This window comes from Neomonachus schauinslandi, chromosome 1, assembly GCF_002201575.2.
Source record: "Neomonachus schauinslandi chromosome 1, ASM220157v2, whole genome shotgun sequence".
Classification (NCBI taxonomy): Eukaryota; Metazoa; Chordata; class Mammalia; order Carnivora; family Phocidae; genus Neomonachus; species Neomonachus schauinslandi.
In genome coordinates, this window is record NC_058403.1 from 94989633 (window position 1) to 95011684 (window position 22052).

The 22052-nt window shown below is 41.3% G+C and overlaps 1 protein-coding gene across 5 annotated transcripts in view; it reads left to right on the top strand.

Annotated features, from left to right (window-relative positions):
* GOLIM4 (golgi integral membrane protein 4) overlaps window positions 1-18266 on the top strand; it is an 84786-nt gene extending 66520 nt beyond the window's left edge. For 4 of the 5 annotated variants that reach the window (XM_021702600.1, XM_021702601.1, XM_021702602.1 and 1 more), the window contains 5 exons: window positions 5721-5830; window positions 8394-8561; window positions 8893-8961; window positions 16165-16245; window positions 16559-18266. In XM_021702600.1, the coding sequence (XP_021558275.1) occupies window positions 5721-5830; window positions 8394-8561; window positions 8893-8961; window positions 16165-16245; window positions 16559-16708 (578 nt within the window). In that variant the 3' untranslated portion in view covers window positions 16709-18266. The remainder of the gene's footprint in view (window positions 1-5720; window positions 5831-8393; window positions 8562-8892; window positions 8962-16164; window positions 16246-16558) is intronic. The other variant, XM_021702604.1, reaches the window with a different exon arrangement.
* Window positions 18267-22052: the final 3786 nt, after the last annotated feature.

The window sequence follows — 22052 nt, forward strand, 5'->3', positions numbered from 1 at the left end:
TTTATCTGTAGTGTCATTTGCAAATATCTTCTCCCATTCTGTGGGTTGCCTCCTTGTTTTGTTGACTGTTTCCTTTGCTGTGCAGAAGCTTTTTATCTTGATGAAGTCCCAAAAGTTCACTTTTGCTTTTGTTTCACTAGCTTTTGGAGATGTATCTTGAAAGAAGTTGCTGTGGGCGATGTCAAAGAGGTTACTGCCTATGTTCTCCTCTAGGATTTGGATGGATTCCTGTCTCACATTGAGGTCTTTCATCCACTCTGAGTTTGTATTTGTGAATGGTGTTAGAGAATGGTTGAGTTTCATTCTTCTGCATGTGGCTGTCCAATTTTCCCAGCACCATTTATTGAAGAGATTGTCTTTTTTTCCATTGCATGTTTTTTCCTGCTTTGTCAAAGATTATTTGACCATAGAGTTGAGGGTCCATATCTGGGTTCTCTATTCTGTTCCATTGGCCTATATATCTGTTTTTGTGCCAGTACCATGCTGTCTTGGTGATCACAGCTTTGTAATATAGCTTGAAATCGGGCAACGTGATGCCCCCAGCTTTGTTTTTCTTTTTCAACATTTCCTTGGCGATTCAGGGTCTTTTCTGATTCCATACAAATTTTAGGATTGTTTGTTCCAGCACTTTGAAAAATGTCATTGGAATTTTGATTGGGATGGCATTGAAGGTATAGATTGCTCTGGGTAGCATAGACATTTTAACAATGTTTATTCTTCCAATCCATGAGCAGGGAATATTTTTCCATCTTTTTGTGTCTTCTTCAATTTCTTTCATGAGTGTTTTGTAGTTCCTAGAGTATAGATCCTTTACCTCTTTGGTTAGATTTATTCCGAGGTATCTTATGGTTTTTGGTGCTATTGTAAATGGAATCATTTCTCTAATTTCTCTTTCTACAGTTGCGTTGTTAGTGTATAAGAAAGCTACTGATTTCTGTGCATTGATTTTGTATCCTGCCACATTACTGAATTGCTGGATGAGTTCTAGTAATTTGGGGGTGGAGTCTTTTGGGTTTTCCACATAAAGTATCATGTCATCTGCGAAAAGAGAGAGTTTGACTTCTCTGCCAATTTGAATACCTTTTATTTCTTTTTGTTGTCTGACTGCTGTTGCTAGGACTTCTAGTACTATGTTGAACAATAGTTGCAAGAGTGGGCATCCTTGGCGTGTTCCTGATCTTAAGGGAAAGGCTCTCAGCTTTTCCCCATTGAGGATGATATTCGCTGTGGGTTTTTCATAGATGGATTTTATGAGCTTGAGGAATGTTCCCTCTATCCCTATACTCTGGAGAGTTTTAATCAGGAAAGGATGTTGTATTTTGTCAAATGCTTTTTCTGCATCAATTGAGAGGACCATATGGTTCTTCTCCCTCCTCTTATTAATGTGTTCTATCACATTGATTGATTTGCGAATGTTGAACCACCCTTGCATGCCGGGGATAAATCCCACTTGGTCGTGGTGGATGATCCTTTTAATGTATTGTTGGATCCTATTAGCTAGGATTTTGTTGAGGATTTTGGAATCCATATTCATCAGGGATATCGGCCTGAAATTCTCCTTTTTGATGGGGTCTTTGCCTGGTTTGGGGATTAAGGTAATGCTGGCCTCATAGAATGAGTTTGGAAGTTTTCCTTCTGTTTCTATTTTTGGAAACAGCTTCAGGAGAAAAGGTATTATTTCTTCTTTGAATGTTTGGTAGAATTTCCCCGGGAATCCATCAGGCCCTGGACTCTTGTGTTTTGGGAGGTTTTTGATCGCTTCTCCAATCTCGTTACTGGTTATTGGCATATTCACGTTGTCAGTTTTGTCCTGTTTCAGTCTTGGCAGCTTATAGGTTTCCAGGAAGGCCTCCACTTCATCCAGATTGCTCAGTTTATTGGCATATAGTTGTTGATAATAATTTCTAATAATTGTTTCTATTTCCTTGGTGTTAGTCGTGATCTCTCCTCTTTCATTCATAATTTTATTAATTTGTGTTTTTTCTCTTTTCTTTTGGATAAGTCTGGCCAGTGGTTTATCGATCTTATTAATTCTTTCAAAGAACCCCAACTTCTAGTTTCGTTGATCTGATCTACTCTGTTTCTGGTTTCTAATCCATTGATTTCTGCTCTAATTTTAATTATTCCTCTTCTAATGTGTGGCTTAGGCATCATTTCTTGCTTTTTCTCTAGTTCTTTAAGATGTAGAGTTAGTTGGTGAATTCGGGATTTTTCTATTTTTTTGAGTGAGGCTTGGATGGCTATGTATTTCCCACTTAGAACTGCCTTTGCAGTATCCCATAGGTTTTGGACCAATGTGTTTTCGTTCTCATCTGTTTCCATGAATTGTTTAAGTTCTTCTTTGATTTCCTGGTTGACCCAGCCATTCTTGAGCAGAGTGGTCTTTAGCTTCCAAGTATTTGAATTTCTGCCCAATTTTTTCTTGTGATTGAGCTCCAGTTTTAGAGCATTGTGGTCTGAGAATATGCAGGGAATAATCTCAGTCTTTTGGTATCGGTTGACACCTGATTTGTGACCCAGTATATGGTCTATTCTGGAGAAAGTTCCATGTGCACTCGAGAAGAATGAGTATTCTGTTGTTTTAGGGTGGAATGTTCTATATATATCTATGAGGTCCATCTGGTCCAATGTATCATTCAAAGCTCTTGTTTCCTTGTTGATTTTCTGCTTAGATGATCTGTCCATTGCTGAGAGTGGAGTATTGAGGTCTCCTACAATTAACATATTGTTATCAATATGACTCTTTATTTTGGTTAACAGTTGGCTTATGAAGATAGCTGCTCCCATGTTGAGGGCATAGATATTTACAATTGTTAGATCTTCTTGTTGGGTAGACCCTTTAAGAATGATATAGTGTCCTTCTGTGTCTCTTATTATAGACTTTAGTTTAAAATCTAATTTGTCTGATATAAGAATTGCTACCCCAGCTTTCTTTTGAGGTCCGCTGGCATGGAAGACGGATCTCCATCCCTTCACTTTCAGTCTGGATGTATCTTTAGGTTCAAAATGAGTCTCTTGTAGGCAGCATATGGATGGGTCCTGTCTTTTTATCCAGTCTGCAACCCTGTGCCGTTTTATGGGAGCGTTTAGGCCATTCACGTTGAGAGTGATTATTGAAAGATATGAATTAACTGTCATCATGTTGCCTGTGAAGACGTTGTTTTTATAGATTGTCCCTGTAAATTTGTGTTGTATACCACTCTTGGGGTCTTTCTCCTTTTATAGAACCCCCCTTAGTATTTCTTGCAGGGCCGGCTTAGTGGTCACACATTCTCTCAGTTTCTGCCGGTCGTGGAAGCTCTGCATCTCTCCATCCATTCTAAACGAAAGCCTTGTCGGATAAAGTATTCTTGGCCGCATGTTCTTCTCATTTAGTACCCTGAATATGTCTTGCCAGGCCTTTCTGGCTTGCCAGGTCTCTGTGGATAGGTCTGACGTTATTCTGATGTTCCTCCCCCTGTATGTAAGGAATCTCTTCCCCCTAACTGCCCTTAAGATGGTTTCCTTGGTTCTAAGATTTGCAAGTTTTACTATTACATGCCAGGGTGTTGGCCTGTTTTCCTTGATCTTAGGAGGGGTCCTCTCTGCCTCTAGGACGGGAATGTTTGTTTCATTCCCCAGATTAGGGAAGTTCTCAGCTATGATTTGCTCAGATACATCTTCTAGTCCTCTCTCTCTCTCCACTCCCTCCGGGATTCTTATTATTCTGACATTGGAATGCTTCATGATGTCACTTATTTCTCTGATTCTATTTTCATGGATTCTGAGTTGTTTTTCCCTGGCCTCCTCTTTTCCCTTTTTATTGATTATGTTGTCTTCCAGGTCGCTTATTCGCTCTTCTGCCTCAGTTACCCTAGCTGTTAGATTATCTAGATTGGATTGGATCTCATTGATAGCATTTTTAAATTCTGCCAATTCAGCTTTCATTTCTGCCCTTAGAGACTCTATGTTGCCATTAATTAATTTCTCCATTCTAGCCATTGTCTTCACAATTGCTAGCCTGAATTCCATCTCTGACATCTTGGTTATATCTGCATCCATTTGTAAATCTGCAGCATAAGTCATAATCTCTGAGTCTTTTCTGTTTTGGGGGCTCCTCCTCCTAGTCACTCTGTTGATGGGTGTTTGAGGGAATGTATAGAGTCCAAATTATTGACCAGAACCCAAGCAATATGCACCTGTTTTCTTGGGACCTTAGGGTTGCTGGCCTCTTGTTTTCCCAGCCTGACTTCTGTGGGAGGGGCTTGCCGTGCTGTTACTCAGGCAACCCTGTTTGGGCGGAGTTGCCCTGTGCCCCTGTGGTGGGGGATGGGCTCAGTGAGAATCAGTTTTTGGGGCTTTTGTTCTCTGGCGGCTTTTCTGGCGGCTTTCCGCGTCTCTTCCACGAGTCAGAGCAGAAGAGACCGTTTCCAACCCTCTGCCTCAGAGCAGAGATCGCAGTCTATTCTTCAGTGAGCTCTCCAGGCCACACTGTCTCTGTTTCTGTCTGTGCTGTTATAAACTGCAGCGTCCTGGGTTGTGCACCCCTCTGCAGCGCTCCCAGTCCTGCCTCCAGTTCGGAGCACGTCTCTGCCCTTTGTTCTCCTAAAATCTCCAGCCGCCCCCAGATCGCACGCACGCGACCCTGCCACTCCGGGTTTCCATCCCGGGGGCTGCAGTTCGCAGGTGCGACCCCGCTGCTCCGGGTTTCCACCCCAGGGGCTGCCCTAAAGTCCTTTACCCGCCACTACCGGTCTGTGAGTCTGTGCCCATCCGCAGCACGCGAGGCTGTCGCTCACCAGTGGTGTAGGATCCCCACGGCCAGGCACCCTCCCGCTGCCTTTTATCCTCCGATATCTGCCCGCGGAATCACAGCTCCCTGCTTTGTACCTCAAATCCAACCGCCTGCGATATTCTATTTGTAGAGATCCAGATCTTCTTACACCTCAGGCTGGTTTCATGGGTGCTCAGAGTGGTCCAGTAGATATCCAGCTCAATTCCGGGAACCAGTTGAAATAGGGTCCCCTACTCCTCCGTCCTCTTTCCCCCTCCTCGCATCCTTATTTTCTATAAGCTAAATACTCTCCATGTACTTAACCTTTCCTCTTACATCTTACTTAAAAAGTTGTTTGTTCTTCTCTTTGTATGCTCTTATCTAAATTCCCTTTATGGAAATTTTTTTTTCCAAAAGCTGCAAGTAAATGTCTGTGGGAGCTGAAATGTGAGATATATGTCTGGTGGCAGCCCTCATCAGTGCCATATCAGACGACACACGATCAGCTGGATTTGATTTGAGCTCCACAGATGGAGTTGTTCTTTCTTTCATTTCCTGAGACGTTTTTGGTTTCTTCTTTTGGTACCTTGCTATTTCCTCTGATATTACCAAATTTTAATAATTTTGGCAGTGTCCAGTTGACTGGGCTTTCTTTTATTGGGAAAGTTTTGGTTATTGTTTTTTTGCGTAACAAGGGGGAGAATGCAGCTGCTGTTATAAACATCTGTTTCAGAAGGTAAGAATGGTGTCACTCACCCACGCCATCTCCTTAGACACACGGTCTGGGAAAAGGACATAGGTTCCTTCAGAAAAGCTGAGATATATGCCACATGGTAAATTAACCTTTCTGGAGGAGAGATTGGGAGAAATGGTCTGGAGGAAAGCCCACCAGTGGCTTTTCTTTGAGTGAAAGGACGGAATCCTGTCTGGTTCATCTGCACTAATGTTAGTTCCTTCCATTTGCTAGCCTATGAGAGAGACAACCAGCACCAAGATGAGGCAGAAGATGACCCAGAGAATGGACATGAGCCTCAGGATCAGGGGCCCCACGAAACTGATCCAGAATCTGAGGCAGATGTAAGTGTCCTCTCTTTTGGTCACAACACTTGGAAACCCCCAAAGCGGAAAGGAAACTTGAAGGTTTGCCTGACGCCAGGCCTCTGGCTCCAGCTCTTGCTCCAGATGTGTCTGTTATTTCGTCAGTGCCGGAGGAAGGTGGCTTGCATAATTACATGGGCAGTGTTGTTAACTGTAAACCGGGGGCATGTGTGTGTGATGAGACCGGCTCAAAAGTTGTTCTGGGAAAACATAAAAGGAGTTTCCCTTTGCCAACTTTAATAAAATTAAAACTGAGAAAAGCAAAATTGAGAAGCATTGAAATATGTAGTCATTCTGAAAGATGGAAAAAAAAAAAAAAAGCAAGTGTGGGAGTTAGAGAACCGGAGAAAGGAAATGGACCGTTATGGAGCCTGTTGAACAGTCCACTAGCGCGTTATGTATGTCTTGTGACTCTGTCATCTCCCACCAGTCAGGCCCAGCAGTCAGGGGCCATTTTAATCAATATGTGGATGGATAAGGATGCGTGGCTTGAGAAGTAAAAGAAAAATCTGCTCAGGTGCCATGGTGCTATAGAAAAATTAGAATATAAATTGGTAGAGACCTACTAACTGGGAGTATTCTTTGGGTTTACCGAAGAAGGACCCTGGACTCTTAGTTCAGCTGTGTGGCCCAGGACCTGAGGCAAGCAAGGGTCCGGTGAGCGTGTTCTTGTGCAGATGTGTAGAGGAGTTTCACTGCTCACTTTAGCTCTCCTGTCATCTTTTGCTAGTAAATCAACCATCATGTTTATGAAATCCAGTCTATGCTACCATATGGGTCCTGTTTGTATGGAAAGGAGGATCCATATCCTTCCTTGGTAATCATTGAGAAAGGCTTCCTGATAGCTGCCTGAAGCCCCTTGGATGGAAATGGCTTTTCTACTTGCGCGGGGGTGTGGCAAACACATTCGCCTGCAGCCTGTGGATCAGCACTTGTGAAAGTATGCTCAGGAAAGAGCAGGAGCTCCAGAGAGCAGGAGAGCTGGAGGGAGTTTGAGACTGTGAAAGGGCAAGAGAGTGTCTTGCAAGAGGAGCAAGAAAGCAGTGTGTGCCTGACAGGGATTGAGGGGCAGCAAAAGGATGCCTGTTCCAGTGGCCCCCACCCCACCCCGGGAGGTGCTGTATACTTCGAGTACTGGACTGTGTAACCCTTTACTTTCCCATCAGCGGTTTACAGAGGACCCGCTGCTGGCCTTCCTCCCATCCCTTCTTTTAATTAGAAATTGTTAGCCTACTTGTCTCTCTTTGTCTCATCTATTTTATTTTTTTTTAAAATTTTGTCCAGCTTCATTGAGTTATAATTGACCGTCTGTTTTATTTGAACATAACAACCGTGCCTATTAAACTTTACTTGTTACTTGGTTAGAGTGGGACCCAGTGTGTACATTTTGTGGGCATTTGCAAAAGCTTTTGGTACTTTTTTTTCTGAAGAGAATGTGTTAAATTTTTCCTTTGTTTCCACACAAATTATTGATAATGCATGAAAACAAATCTATAGAATGAGATTGTGGAGTAATTGGCATTGTGTGAAGGTGATGATTTGTCACCCTGTATTCCCAAGAAGAGCGTCATCTGCACTTGCGTGAAGTGTATAACCAGGGGTGTGCACATCATAAGTCAGCTGAGACTGCGGTGCGCCCTTGATTATATTCAAGGCCCCGAAGTGAATTGAAGTAGAGTCCTGTTGTCTGGAGAACAGCAATTAGAGACTCAGTCTCACTCTGAGGCCTCATCTCTGGGAAGCATTTGCTGCTTCCGTTAAGTGTTCTGTTGGTGACCCTGGAGGCATCGGGAGGCTCCTGCAGGCGTTACCGTATCTGCCCAGCTTGGGCTTTAAACTCTGAATCTTTATGAGGACATGTATTATTTTGAAAGGTGCTTCGGGAGTTTGAGTGGAAAATAGAGATAATTCTCAAGTTGATCATATGAAGGGCATTTGTTGAACCCCGTCCCTGAGAGCTGCCGGAGCGGGGTTAGGGAGGGATTTTTCAAGATATACTGCCGGAGACTGGGTTAGCCCCTTCTTGTCTCCCTCACAGCCCCTTTCTTAGGTTCTTTCCAGTGGGGCCTTCTCACTCTTCGATGGTTGTCCACCCACTTAACGTGAGAAATCACTGGCAGAGGAAGGTTTGTCTGTATAAAAATCAACATACTCATGAAAGAAGTTACAATTTGCCTATCTAAATCTCTCATTTTAATGATTTCTCCTACTTGGTCTTTCGGCTTTTATTAGCTGTTTTTCTTGTTGTCTATTTAGTTATGCTCACATTTCTTGTGACAGAATTTGGAGGACTGTTTTGGAATCGCTTGCAGAAAACAAGTGCTGTTTGTATTGCATTCTGATTCATTCAGCCTCTGACAAATAAAGCAAGTTTTCTCTTTTGACAGTGGGATGTGTACTTGCGAGTCCTGGCAAGGATGGATCTGCACAATCTGGTGGAGGACGATTTCATTTTCTGCCAGTGTGTGTGTGGCCTTTCAAATGAAATTAAGTTTGATCCTGGATTTTGAAGTAGTGGTTGCTTTTTATTAAAATTTTGCAGAGGGCAGCTGTAGAGGATATAAACCCAGCAGATGACCCTAATAATCAAGGCGAAGATGAATTTGAGGAAGCTGAGCAAGTGAGAGAAGAAAATTTGCCAGATGAAAATGAAGAGCCAAAACAAAGTAATCAAAAGCAAGAGAATGCAGAGATGGAGGAGCATTTGGTGGTAAGCAGACGCTAGTGCAGAGGGTGGTTTTAACCTGGGCATCTTAAGAACTGCCTGGTTTATGCAAAAAGTTAGTCCTAACGCATGCTGACAGAAGGTTTGCCTCTTTGGTTGGGGTTTAGGCCATTATGTGAAACGATATGCCCCCACTCAGAGAGAGAGGGTAACACACCTCCTAGGTTTTGTGTTGGAAAGGATTATTCATCATTTCCTGGCCACTGATGCATTGCAAGTACATTTTTTATGGCTGCGAGCTTGCTCTTTGTCTCGGTGTACTGTAAAACACATCTCCAGTGTTCAGTAACCTGAGCTTCCCCTTTTGTTTCAACAGATGGCAGGAAACCCAGACCAGCAGGAGGATAATGTTGACGAGCAGTACCAGGAAGAGGGAGAGGAGGAGGTAGGGAGGCGGAATGCAGGAAACTCGTCAGGATGCTTGGTGCATCGCACTCCCCTTAAGTGGCGGCATCGGCTTTGACACGCCTTCTGTAGACACCTTCAGAAAGACATAGGTGGGATGAGAGAGGGTGCTTGCAAGAGGAAATGGACCGTGGAAGTAGAGACATTTGGTTAGGAGGGGACAAAAACAGGGTCATAAAATCCTTCCTTCTGGTTCGCATTAGAAATTTTGAACTGAAAGAAGACATTTGGCCTTCTAGGAATGGTGGACTTAGGTCTATGTGATCTCTGTAAGAATATTTTCTCCTGTTTCTTTCCCTCATAAAAGGTAGAAGAACAAAGCTTTGCCTATTGAGGGGGGTCTGGAATGACCCCTGTAACTTGCTCTGTAGACATTGCCACAGTTCTGCCTCATAGCGGTGCCCGGCCCCACAGTGTCCGTCAGAATACACTTAACGCCTTCCAGAAAAGTTTTTGAGTCTCTACTTTTTGCCTGTCTTACCTCCTAAGAATTTAGTGTCATAATGAAATTTAACAATAAAGAAAAGGAAAAATACATAAGAAGCTCAGTTGAATAAAATGCATTTGGGTGGAATTTCTTTTCTTTTTTTTTAAAGATTTATTTTATTTTAGAGAGAGAGAGCATGGGGTGGGGAGGAGCAGAGGGAGAGGGAGAGAGAATCTCAAGCAGACTCCATGCTGAGCGCATAGCCTGACACAGGGCTCGATCTCACAACCCTGAGATCATGACCTGAGCCAAAATCAAGAGTCAGCTGCTTTAACCAACTGCACCACCTAGGCACTCCATGGGTGGAATCAATCTTTCTTTCTTTCTTTCTTTCTTTCTTTCTTTCTTTCTTTCTTTCTTTCTTTCTTTCTTTCTTTTCTTTCTTTCTTTCTTTCTTTCTCTTTCTTTCTTTCAGATTTGATTTATTTATTTGTTAGAAAGAGAGAGAGAGAGTGAGCACAAGCAGGGGGAATGGCAGGCAGAGGGAGAAGCAGGCTCCCCACCGAGCACAGAGCCTGATGCGGGGCTCGATCCCAGGATCCTGGGGATCATGACCTGAGCTGAAGTCAGATACTTAACCGACTGAGCCACCCAGGCATCCCTCCATGGGTGGAATTTCTTAAATTTCATTTTAGTTTACTTTTTATTGTAAACTTCTGGCAGATTATTGTTAATTAGTTTCAAGGAGCACCTATCATGGTGACACATCTGTGTAAGTGATGGATGAATGCGAATGGTTGGAGCTGGTTAGTCACAGTGCTCTGCTGTGTGGACCACTGAAGCTCCATACCTGGGGATATGCTCTGAATGAGGCCCTGTGTTTAGTCTCTCTCTGGCCCAGTGAAGCTCTGGTTCAGAGGGGTTTGTCAGCCAGGCTTCCTGCCGACATGGGGCTTTAGCCCCAAGGGGGACTGCATGAATGGATGGACAGATACCCCCACCCCTGGGGACCCTGCTCAGAATACATGTGCTACTATACTCGTGTGCATAGTTCCCTGCATTTTCAGTTTTGTTGAATTTGTCCTCCACTTCTCAGAGCTAATGCTAAAATTTGCACTTATACCAGAGAAACAGAAAGGGATGTTGCTCTTTACAGCCATTGGCAATGTATAGCTCTAGTCATGGGCACTCTGGCTTGATCTTTTTATTCTTTCTCTGTTCTCATCCTGCTGTTCATCCTGATCAAGATCCTGAGCTGTGGTATCACAAGAGAGCATTAGGAAAACTGGAAGCCTTGAATATTAAGACATTTTGCAAGAAAAAGGTATTCATCTGGACTTGTCTTGTAACAGGATGTCTGGACAAATATTATTCTGTTTCATTATGTCAGATGCCACATATCTGTGAGGGATTAAAAGAGAGGAGGTTCACCTTGGCTTCTTTTTAAAAATACAGGAGGGTAAACATAAAATTTTAATCCGTATTTACTGATTACTTTTTTACCTTCATATTATGTCAGTTAAAGTGGAGAGAGCACTCCTGTGATCCAAGCGGGGTCAAGGATAGGGAAAAAACAAAGAGACAGGAAGGGAAGAGAGTGGTGACAGGCCGAGGTGAGGACTGCTGCTCTTCGTGTCCCTTAGGTCGGCTGAGCCCACCGGAGCCCTTTTTTCTCCCTGCAGCGGGGCCTGCGTCTCTTTCTCTGGTTCCCTGCTCTGAATTCCTGTCTGGCGTCTCTGCCCCTCTTTCGGACCTCCTCTTGCATAGGCTCGAGGTCGTGCACCCTGCCATGTAGGAGTGCTCTCAGCCTGCCTTTCTCCTTCCTCGGGTGACTCCCCTCTCTGCCCCTGAGTGGCCCTTACACAGACTGTGGTGCTTCCTCGGGCAGTTCCTGCGATGCTTAGCTATTGGATCTTCCCACCTTTTCCCATTGTTCCCAGTTCTTCCCTGGAGGAGGGAGAAGAGTGGTTCCCAAATACCATTTAAGGACTAGTAATAGAGACGAAGTTCTCACCAGACTGCAGCAAAATGAGAAAGAAAGGAATGCAATACATGAGAACCCATTTCATGTTTATAAGTGATGCACGTGAGACATTTGTGGGACACTCCGAAAGCCATGCAGGGCCGTGTCATACATGTCCTTCTTCTCTGCATTGAGCCTCAGAGTACACCGACTACAGGCCCATTGCTGTCGTTGCTTCCCCTCCCGTGAGTCCCACGTCACCTGACTTCCATCAGCATTTGCTCCTAGGGAGGAAATGCATCTTGCTGGGGTCCTCCCATCAGACTTGTGACTTGAGCTCAGACAGTGGGACCCGAGATAAGTGGGCTTTTTGGACATTTGCACTATCCCTGCCTTCTTTTATCTTAGTTCAATAGCGTTACCCTTCTACGACATAAAAACGATGGGTATGAACAAGTGTTCATGGCTCACTGCTTGGGACATTCATATGGGCATCCCATCCCCGTGTTGCTTACTTTCCAGATTTTTTATCTACTTACGAGCAAACAAGACAAATTAATGGCATTGCCAGAAAGTGCTATGGGTGCTTAAAAGTGGTTTAAATGTTCAAAAAGATATATGTTACATAGATAGATAGGTAAGCTTGAAAACTCTGAGTGCTCATTTTCTCCAAATACAATTGAAAATAGATGGATCTGCACACTCGTGGGAGAGCACACACAGGGTCGCTCAGCTGCTGGTAGGCGGACTGCCAGCCTGTGAGTCACCACAGCACGGAGTTGGTGAGGCGCACAGCTCCTGCTAACTGAGACTCAGCCAGCTATGGTGTCCCTCACGAGAGCTGCTGGTGCCGAAGGCCTTTCCTTTGTCCCACTCCATCCACATCTGTAGATTCTAGCAATATGCACTACTTCAAGTTCAGTCTTCTGGTTCCTGTCTCATCCCATGACATCTTTGATGTGAAAGCCAAAGCCCATTTCGGACTCAGTAGATCCGTCTTATTTTGGCGATTAAACTTTGCTACATCACATAGGGACCATTTCTAAAATGCCTAAGACATTAGATTTCAGTGACTAAAAATGAGTAATGAGGAACAGTATTGGGAAATCTTTGACAAAATGTTTGCGTCAGCTTTATCAGGGTACTAAAGAGGGTCGAATGTGGAAGACATAATTGGTGTGTCTCCATTATAAAAGAGTAACATTTGGCTTCTGTTATTAGTCTAAGCATATCTGAAAATTAGAAACTCCGTATCATTTTGTTTCTTTTCAGTAATGCCTTTTAAGATGAGTTTGCATTACTTTTGTTCCAAACACAAAGAATATATTACCAGAATAATAATGTATATCTATAAATTTGAAAATTACAAAATTTTCATTTGTGGGTTTCCTAGATTAAAGAGTAATTTACATCAGGGTTTCTTACCTCAGATTCTATTGACAACTGATAAACAACCCAAATTTTCTACAATAGATCTCCAGGGAAGAGAAGAAAGAATTTAGGTAAGGGTGTTTATCTCTCTAGCCAGAGACACTCTTAACCCTGCACTCATTGTCACTCAAGCTAGTAGCTCTCAGTTTTTGCTGTGGCTAAGAATCACCTTGGAGAGAGTGTGTGAAAGGTACAAATTCCTGGATCGGACCTTACCCTTGGAGATTTTGATCTTATCTGTGCTGGGGACTAGGAATCAGAGCTCCAGGAACACACTGTTTGGAGAAGCATTCCTAGAACAGGTGGCCACAGGTGGACTCGGGAAGTCTGAACCTCCTGAAAATTCTATGTTACATTATGTGTATCTGTGCCTATTTGCTTAAATTTGCATTTCTTCCCAAGGTCTTAAAAGGGTTCATGACTCCCCTCCCCCGCCACAAAATTAAAAATCACTGATTTTTATCAAACCCTTTTATTTTACAGATAAGAAATTTGAGCCTTAGAGAGGTTAGCTAAGTTTCTGAAAGTCATACAGCTTGTTATTTTTGCAACCATGATTAGAGCTCACCTAGATCTTTAACTTCTTTTATAAGAAATGTGGGGGGCTGGAGGAATGAGTTAGGTGATACCTCAGAGAAGCCAATGAATCCAGAGTGTGGGTCATTCTACAGGAAAACAAGTCAATAGCATTAAGGGAAAAAGAGGGGAGCAGAACTGCTGTTAGGTATAGCCTTTGTTTGGATGATGATTAGGCCAAACCAAATGTAAATAGACAGTTTTGGGTTTTTTTTGTTTTGTTTTTGTTTTTTGTTTTTTATTTTTATTTATTTGACAGAGAGAAAGAGCATGAGCGGGGTGGGGGCAGGGAGGAGTCAGAGGAGAGGGAAAAGCAAGCTCCCCACCGAACAGGGAACCTGATGCGGGGCTCCATCCCAGGACTCTGGGATCATGACCTGAGCCAAAGGCAGATGCTTAACCAACTAAGCCACCCAGGTGCCCGACATGTTGAAGATAATCAGGAAAATATTAAGTCGGAACTAGACATTAGATGATACCATGGGATTATTTATCAGGCGTGATAATGGCATTGTGGTTCTATAAGAAAAATCCATTGTTTTTAGGGATACATACTGAGATGGGTAAGGATGAAATTACATGATATCTAGAATTTTTAAGAATAGGTCATCAAAAAAAAAAAAAAAACCACACTGATAGGTGATGCAAGGGTGGCAACATTGAGCTAACTTTTGAACCTTGGTAATGGCTGTAAGGAGTTCCCGAATTATTTGCTTTATTTGTATGTGCTGGCAAATTTTCATAATAGATTTTTATATAGCTAGCATTTGGGAGCCATGGTTTAAATCCAGGTCTCTCTAAATCTACAGCCTGTGTTAGGGTTTGGCAGATTATAGGCCTCGGTCCATTTTGTAAGTCAGGTCTCATTGGAACATGGCTTTTTGTTTACGTATTGTCCAAGGCTGCTTCTGCACCCCAACGGTAGGGTTGAGTAGCTGCTCCAGAGACTTTATGGCTGAGCAAGCCTGAATATTTACTAAGTCTGGCCTTTTATAAAAAAAAAATCTGTGCACCCTGGTTTATACATTCTTTCCCACCATATTGCAGTTTCAAGGCAGTTCCTTCCCAACCCCAACTAAACCAAGTTTGGTGTTCACTAGTATATTTTCATTATTAAGACTACATAAGATGTGCCTTTGTTCACTGAAATTGATGGGAATGCTTCGGCAACTTAACGATGTTTCAATTAGTGAGGCTTTAATATATGTAGTCTGAAATTAGTAATGCAGTGTTTTCATCTCAAGTGTTGTCATGAGATTCTTTGACAAAGGGCAGAAGAGATGTCACGGACCACTGATAAGAGCCTGTAGGTGAGACTAGGGTGTCTTCTCTTTAGCTCGCACCACTGGGACATGTGAATACAAAAAAAGCCTTATGCCACTGTCCCCAGAATGTATTTATTTGGTTCTATTGTAGTTTAGGGGCTGTGAGTCAGGCTGACGTTGGGCTGATTAGAAGAGGTTCAATAAAGCTGGGCTTTGTCTAGGCCTCTTTGAAGGGTCATCTTTGTCAGCTCTTAACAAGCCAGGTTCCTACCAAAGCTCGTGTGGTGGGTTGTGGTTCATTCCTCTCACACCTGGGCTGGACACTTTGAGGCAGCCTTAATTTGTTCCTCTTTAAGTGTAACACCTGTGTGCTTTCCTTCCCTTGCCCATTTCTGGGATTTTTAACACCCCCTTCCCCACCTCCACCCCCAAACTGGTAATTCTGTGTGTTATTCAGGAAGACCTACTCTTATACCACTGTCCTAGGACAGGTCAGGTTTTCTTTTAGTCCCAGGACACTACTTGATGCTTAATGGATGGGCAGCAATTTTTTTGAAATTCAAGCGACTTCAATCTTTTGGCATGCATACAGTTTTCAAAATAGTTAAGTTAGAAAATATATTTTACCTTGTATTTTTGTGGAATGTAATCATTAAATAGAGGTTATTTTGCAAAAATATTTGAGTACTTTCTTTGATTTACATTTTGAAAAAAATAATTGGGATCAGTGACAGACACGTAATAGTAATAGCACACATAAAAGAAAACTACTTGAAACAGAAATGTCGTGTTAGAACATTGAAGAGATGTAGGGATTTGGGGCAGTTTAGTAACTATTTCGTGAAGAAATTGAAATGATTGTGTTCTATGTTCTAGATATTTTAGCCAGAGAACTTTATTCTTAATTATAGGATTATATATATACATTTTCTCTGTTTTCTACTACATCATGTATAGTTAATGGTGTCTGTTTTCTGTGCCTTTACAGAGCAGGTATTTTTTGCATTGATTCACTTATTCATTCATTGACTGATGCATTCACCAGTATTTATTAAGCAATTGCCATGTGCCAGGTACACATCTAGGTACTAAAGACAGTTGAGTAAGACAGATGGTTCCTGTCATCCTGGAATTTACATTCTGTCAGAGCCTTCAGACTTCTGCAGTTCTCGCATCTTCTAGGTTGGCCTGTTAAACTGCTCCCATTTTAATTTTATAAGCTGAATTTCCTCAGGTGTTATACTTGCAGGGTTAACACTTATTTAAAGAAATGAGAAATTCAAACACAAAAGTCCTAGCTCTGAATCAATGGCATTGATTTTTTGTAGGAGGTGTATTATACATCTCTTCGTAGCTAATAGACAAATCTTTGACTCAAAAAGACTTTTGTTTTTTTTTCAAATTTATTTTTAGTTTAATTTTGTTTCTGTTCTTTTTAATGAGCTGTTTGGAGATCAAAATATGTTGTTGCAAGTGTTTAAATGATAAAAAGGGTCACCTAGTATCTCTGGTTTCTTTCAGGTTCAGGAAGATTTGACTGAAGAGAAAAAAAGGGAATTGGAGCACAATGCTGAAGAGACCTATGGTGAAAATGAGGAGAACGTATGTATGGGCCAGAGATGGCTCCTGCTCGTGTGCGCATGCGTGGGAGATACGTCTGGTCAGTTGGGTAGAGATACCAGCGGGTACGTCTCAGGTGCCGAGCAGTTTAACAGGCCAACCTAGAGTTAGGAAAACCTGTGACAACGTGAAGATTAGGAAAGACTAGCGCCATTGCCTGTCGGAACTTATTCCTCCAGTCGTTTCCTTTCTCTAAAAATGAGTAACTTCACTTTTTTTTTTAAAGGGGGGAATTATGTATATCACTAGCTCTATACCCTACCTCTTCGTTTTCCCTTTTTCTTTTACCTTTAAGGCCAATGAAAAAAACAATGATGGCGAAGAACAAGAAGTTCGAGATGACAACCGCCCCAAAGGCCGAGAGGAACCCTATGAGGAGGAGGAAGAAGAGGAAGAGGACGGGGCCGCCGCTGCGGAGAAATCACGGCGAAGAGCGGAAATGTAGCGGCGCCCGACCGCACGGACAGTGCGCAGCCAACCGAGTCTTTTCAAGCTGCTCAGAAATAAATCTGCCTACTGAACTCTAGGATATTTAATTACAAAAATTAAGAATTTAGACTTTTTTTAACTTTTGTATTAGAAATGCTCATACATTTATATGAATATATTTTGATAACCTAGGTTAGAGCTTCTTTTATATTCAAGCTACACACGAACAAGAAGACAAACAATAAAGCAACCCTTAGCCTTTGAATCTCATTTTTCATAGATTATGTGATGTTAGAAAGGGCACCGATTTTGTATATTTCAGCTTGTTACTTCTCTATCTTCTAGTTTCCAGGTGTTCTGTTGTTTGCCTTTAATAAGATACAGGATTTCAAATAGGGAATACTGCAAAATGCTGTATAGCCTTTAAGGAGAATGGCCGGTTTATTAACTGCTGCCTTTCTGAGGTTCTTGTGTATAGTTCGGATGAAATTTTCACCCCTCTGTCTCTCGAATAAGATCCGCGTACAGACTGACATAAATTGGAAAGGCATTTTGGTTATAAAGACACTGTTTTTCAGACTTCTCGTATCAGTTAGAAAAATGTTTGGCTTTACTTCAAATCACAGCTCTTCTCGAATTAGATTTTAAAATGAGATGGTACTAAAACTCATGACACAGTATTCTGGACTTTGATATTCCAGTATTCAAACAAGGTAGGACACATCAGTGTATTAACCTTCCTGAAGGACTGACACCTTGTTTAGTAACTAATTTAGTGTGTGTGGGTGCTATTTTCTACATGAGCACCCATTCAGTTCTTTTTTTTTCTGAAATCATCTAGTGATATCCTTGTTTCAATATCTAGTTCTCTACAGTAATATAGATTTCCCCCATAAGCTCTGTTCCTCAATATGTAATCACTTTGATGACAAGTATGAATATGAAGGCATTCCAAATTATACAGTTGAATAGGGTTATTTTTTGAAAACTATACAGTGAAATACCCATGGTGATATGATAGACCATCATGACTTTTCTGTTTGCTGGGATCGGAGCCTGTGTTATGCCCATGTATGGCATTTTAATGACTACAAAAGTCCCCTAAAATAAAAAAATTAAAAATCAAAAATTTCTTTTGGGATCAAGACATATTTGTCTCTCTACATAAAGATTTTTAAATATATAGAATTAGGTTATATAATTCATATGTGTGTGGTTTTGTAATAATACTCTCAAATTAATAAGGACATTTAATTTCTACCATTGTATGAATGTAATGTTAGTTTTTAATAACCACACTCATATATGATTTTGATTATCCCAGTGGAGTGATTATGTATGTATGCATAGGAATGTTTTGTTCAAATGTATTTTGGATTTTCAATAATCATAAATCAAATTTTACCTTTATGTATAAAAACCCTTTATGTAATGTAAAATGTATAATATTGTACATAATATTCAGAATACAATTATTTTGGTAAATTAGTTTGTATTTTTAATGTCCCAGTTGCAGTATTTAATTATTTGAACCATATTGAAACTTCGTAATAGTCAATAAAGCTATAAAAAGTGGTAAATCTCTTGAAGTCTGTGATTTCTTATTAGTTTCTGATCCTGTTGTTCAGTCCTCTTTCATAAAAGGAAAAATTTTAGGAGGTACCAGTATAGATTAATGAATTATAAAATGCCTTTCCAACCTTTTCCTACTTTCCTTATCTCTCTCTCTTAACTGGATTGGTACTTGATTTTCTTTCCCCCTCTCCTAAAGAAAGAGCTAAGAATTGTCATTTTATTTGAGCTAGTTCTTGGGGAAGAAAATATAAATAGATAGAGAAATGTAAGAGACTGTGAGCACACACGAAACAAGGAAACACATTTTAAATTCCCCCTAGGAAAGCAACCAGCCCAAACCATCCTACTCTGTATGGCACCAAGTGTTTAGAAGAGAACTAATCAGTCAGAGTTGAGCTATATTAATGAGATGTGCAGAAATAAAATGTCACTTGTATTTATCTTGCCAATTAATCTGTGACTTTTTGTGCAGTCAATAAATCAAAGGATTTGGGCCCAGTGACATAATCAGAAGGGGGGAAAAAGGCACATTTATTAAGGACAAGGACAGTGGAACACAAAAAAACTACCGTAGTACAATGTAATGACTATGTATTTGTAAGCGTGATTTTAAAAGATCCTGGAGGAAGGGTATATTCTGAACCACAGGTAAGTCACAGCAACTTACTTTCATAAAGGAAAATTACTGACATTTATTGAATGCCTTCATAATGCAGGCAGTGTGTGAATAGGACCCACTTTACCCCACAGCGATCCTTTAATGTTGATGGAATCCCCCTTCTCACAGCTGAAGAATTTTGCCCTCCTGGAACATTTGACATCATGTAACTGCTTTGAGTTCTGTTTTGTCTTCAGTTCTCTCATGACGTTGCGGTACATCTATACTGTGGCATGTTGCACAGCTGTTAAAAAAGTCAATTTCTAGTCTCGAATCTTATTTTGCCTTCTATTGTACTGTCTCTTCCTAGTATTCCTCTTACCATCCTGGCTACCTTATCTCAATCTTTTTTTTTTTTTTTTTTTGCAGGATTCTCTTCTTATGCCTGCCCTTAAATATTAGTGTTCTTCAGCTTTTGTCCTAAAGGTCTTTCCTCTACAGCCCTCTCCCCATCGATGCCTTAGACACATGTCTCCCGATTTATTTCTTCAGCCTAGCTTTCTATGACTCATTCCGCCTCAAATTTATAATTTTCAAAGCCGAATTTGCCTTTTTTCCCCACCAAAAACCTGCTTCTAGGTTCAGTATCCCAGTTCGCTAAGCTTCCCAAAACAGAAACAAAGTTTGTCCTTAATTCTGTCTTCACTCCCTACAGATGCTACCAAAATATCTTTAAATTGGCCCATTTTTTTTTTTTCCATCCGTACTATTCTGGTTCAGGCCACTGTTACCTTTTACCTGAACTATTACAACAGTCCCTTAACTCTCTCATTTGCTCTTTCCTACCAATCCCTAAAATCTGTGCCAGTGTGACCTTTCTAAAGGTAACTAAGGATTATAATCCTATAATCTCCGCCATTATAAAATTATTTAATAAATTGCTCTTCCACGTAGGGAAAATTCCCAACTCTTTAATAGAACCTACATAATCATGATCTGGCCCCATCTCATCGCTTCAACCTTCTGATTTACATTCTAGTACTGAATCATAAATTTGGCTCCTTTTTATGAAGCACATTCCTCTCTTAATAATGTCTTAGTAACCAGCCTTTACCAATGCCAAAGCTATTGTGTTGTTAATTTAGGATAGCTGGTGTCCATTTTCTCGGTTGGGTGGAGTCTATGGAAGTAGAGAACAAAACTAACCTACAAAGAGAAACCAAAAGCACAGACAGAGGTGAGGGTTGTGCCATTTTTTCAGTCCCTATATCTTGCCATCCTTGATGCCAGCCAAGTCTACCCATAGCTTGATTAATGAGCAAATAAATCCTACTTTTTCATTTGAGCTAGTTGGGAATGGATTTGTCACTTGCCATCTGAATATTCCTGACTAATACTTAATATTCAGTTCTTTTAAATCATGCTTCCTTGTATCATGGTAAATTTACTACCTACTCTCCCCAGAAACACTGTTCAATTGCTATTCACTCTCTTTGCCTGACTCATTGCTTTAGGTGTCCCCTTAGATACCATTTCCTCTGGGAAGGGGATACCTTCCACTCACCCCCCCGGCGGGCCTCAGTCTAGGTGGCATACCTTTTCTGTGTCCCTCTGTAACATCCTGTATTTCATATCCCAGTACTTACCACAGTGAATGGAAACAGCCTATAACGTAATCTATACTCTTCTTGACATACATGTTCGGTGAGGGTGGAGACCTTATTTCTCTTTTTTATCATTGCAATCAAACACCAATACCTTCAAATATTCAATATTTACTAGACAAATGAATATCTTACAGTCCTCATCTAAGAATATTGATTATTTCAAGATGATACAATGAATAAGTGGCAGAGCTAGGATTCCTTCCCAGGTGAATCTGATTCCAATGTTAATTCCAAATATAGCCGGGGTTGAATGGATCACTATCCAGTGTCACATTCTGAGTTTCATATATTAAGAAGGTGTGCTTTAAATTCTGTAAAAACAAATCTAGTGGGAGTCAAAAATTTAAAAAAATGAGCAAAATCTCAGCCATAGGGTCTTAAGGAGGAACCAAGAAATTGGAATTATTTGATCAGAGAAAGATACATGGTCAAAGGAAAATGTAACATTGTATGTCTATCTTCTTAGAAGCATCCACTGTAGTGTGAGGAATAAAGAATTTTTTGAGAAACAGGTTGGTGGAGTTACAAAATCTAGAGAGGTTTTCAAATCAGAATACATTAATCAGTTAAGACTTAAAAGAGCCCCGCCCAAGCCAAGGATTAGATGCAATATTCTCTTAGAATGTCCTTGGGTCTTGTGACTGCCTGCTGCGGAGGGCCAGTTGGTATGATGGAGTAGTCCATGTGTTCATCCTCTGGTTGTCCTTTTGTCTGCATACCATTCCCTTCTGCTCTTCATTTGTAGAAAGGCCTAATCCTGTAACCACAGAATTAGTTCCCAAACCAACCATTGTTCCTTCTTTTTTTTATTTTTTTTAAGATTTTGTGTATTCATTTGAGAGAGAGAGAGGAGACAGAGCACAAGTTTGTGTGGGCCAGGAATCCAGGAATGACTTGTCTAGGTGGTTCTGGTTCTGGGTTTCCAATGAGGTTACATTCAACTTGTAGTCTGATGGCTAGACAGAGTACAAGCAGGGGAAGAGGTAGAGGCAGAGGGAGAACAGACTCCCTGCTGAGCTGGGAGCCCTATGTGGGGCTCGATCCCAGGACCCTGGGATCATGACCTGAACCGAAGGCAGGCACTTAACCCTCTGAGCCACCCAGGCGCCCCATTCTAGGATTTCTATATGAGGCTTGATAAGAGAAATTCTCTCTGGCTGCTGACGGTGGAAGGAAATATACATTTGGAGCTTCCAGGAGTCATCATCCTCATGACCTGGAGAACACCCAGTTGCAGAAGGAAGAAATGAAGCTAATACAGAATGAGGGGCAGGATTGGATATCAGGGAGGAAGAAGAAAAGTGGGAAAGGGAGAGAGACAGAGACAGAATGATAAGGAGAATGGTATTCAAATTCCCAGGTTCTGACTTCCTTTGGTTTCCCTCCCTTTTTTTTTCTTCAGCAAGTTTGAGGTTCATTTCAATCACATACAACCTAAAGAATACTGATTACTTCAGCATTATATATAAATTACAGTATTCTGTATCAGCTTTATTTCTTCCTGCTACAACTGAGTGTTC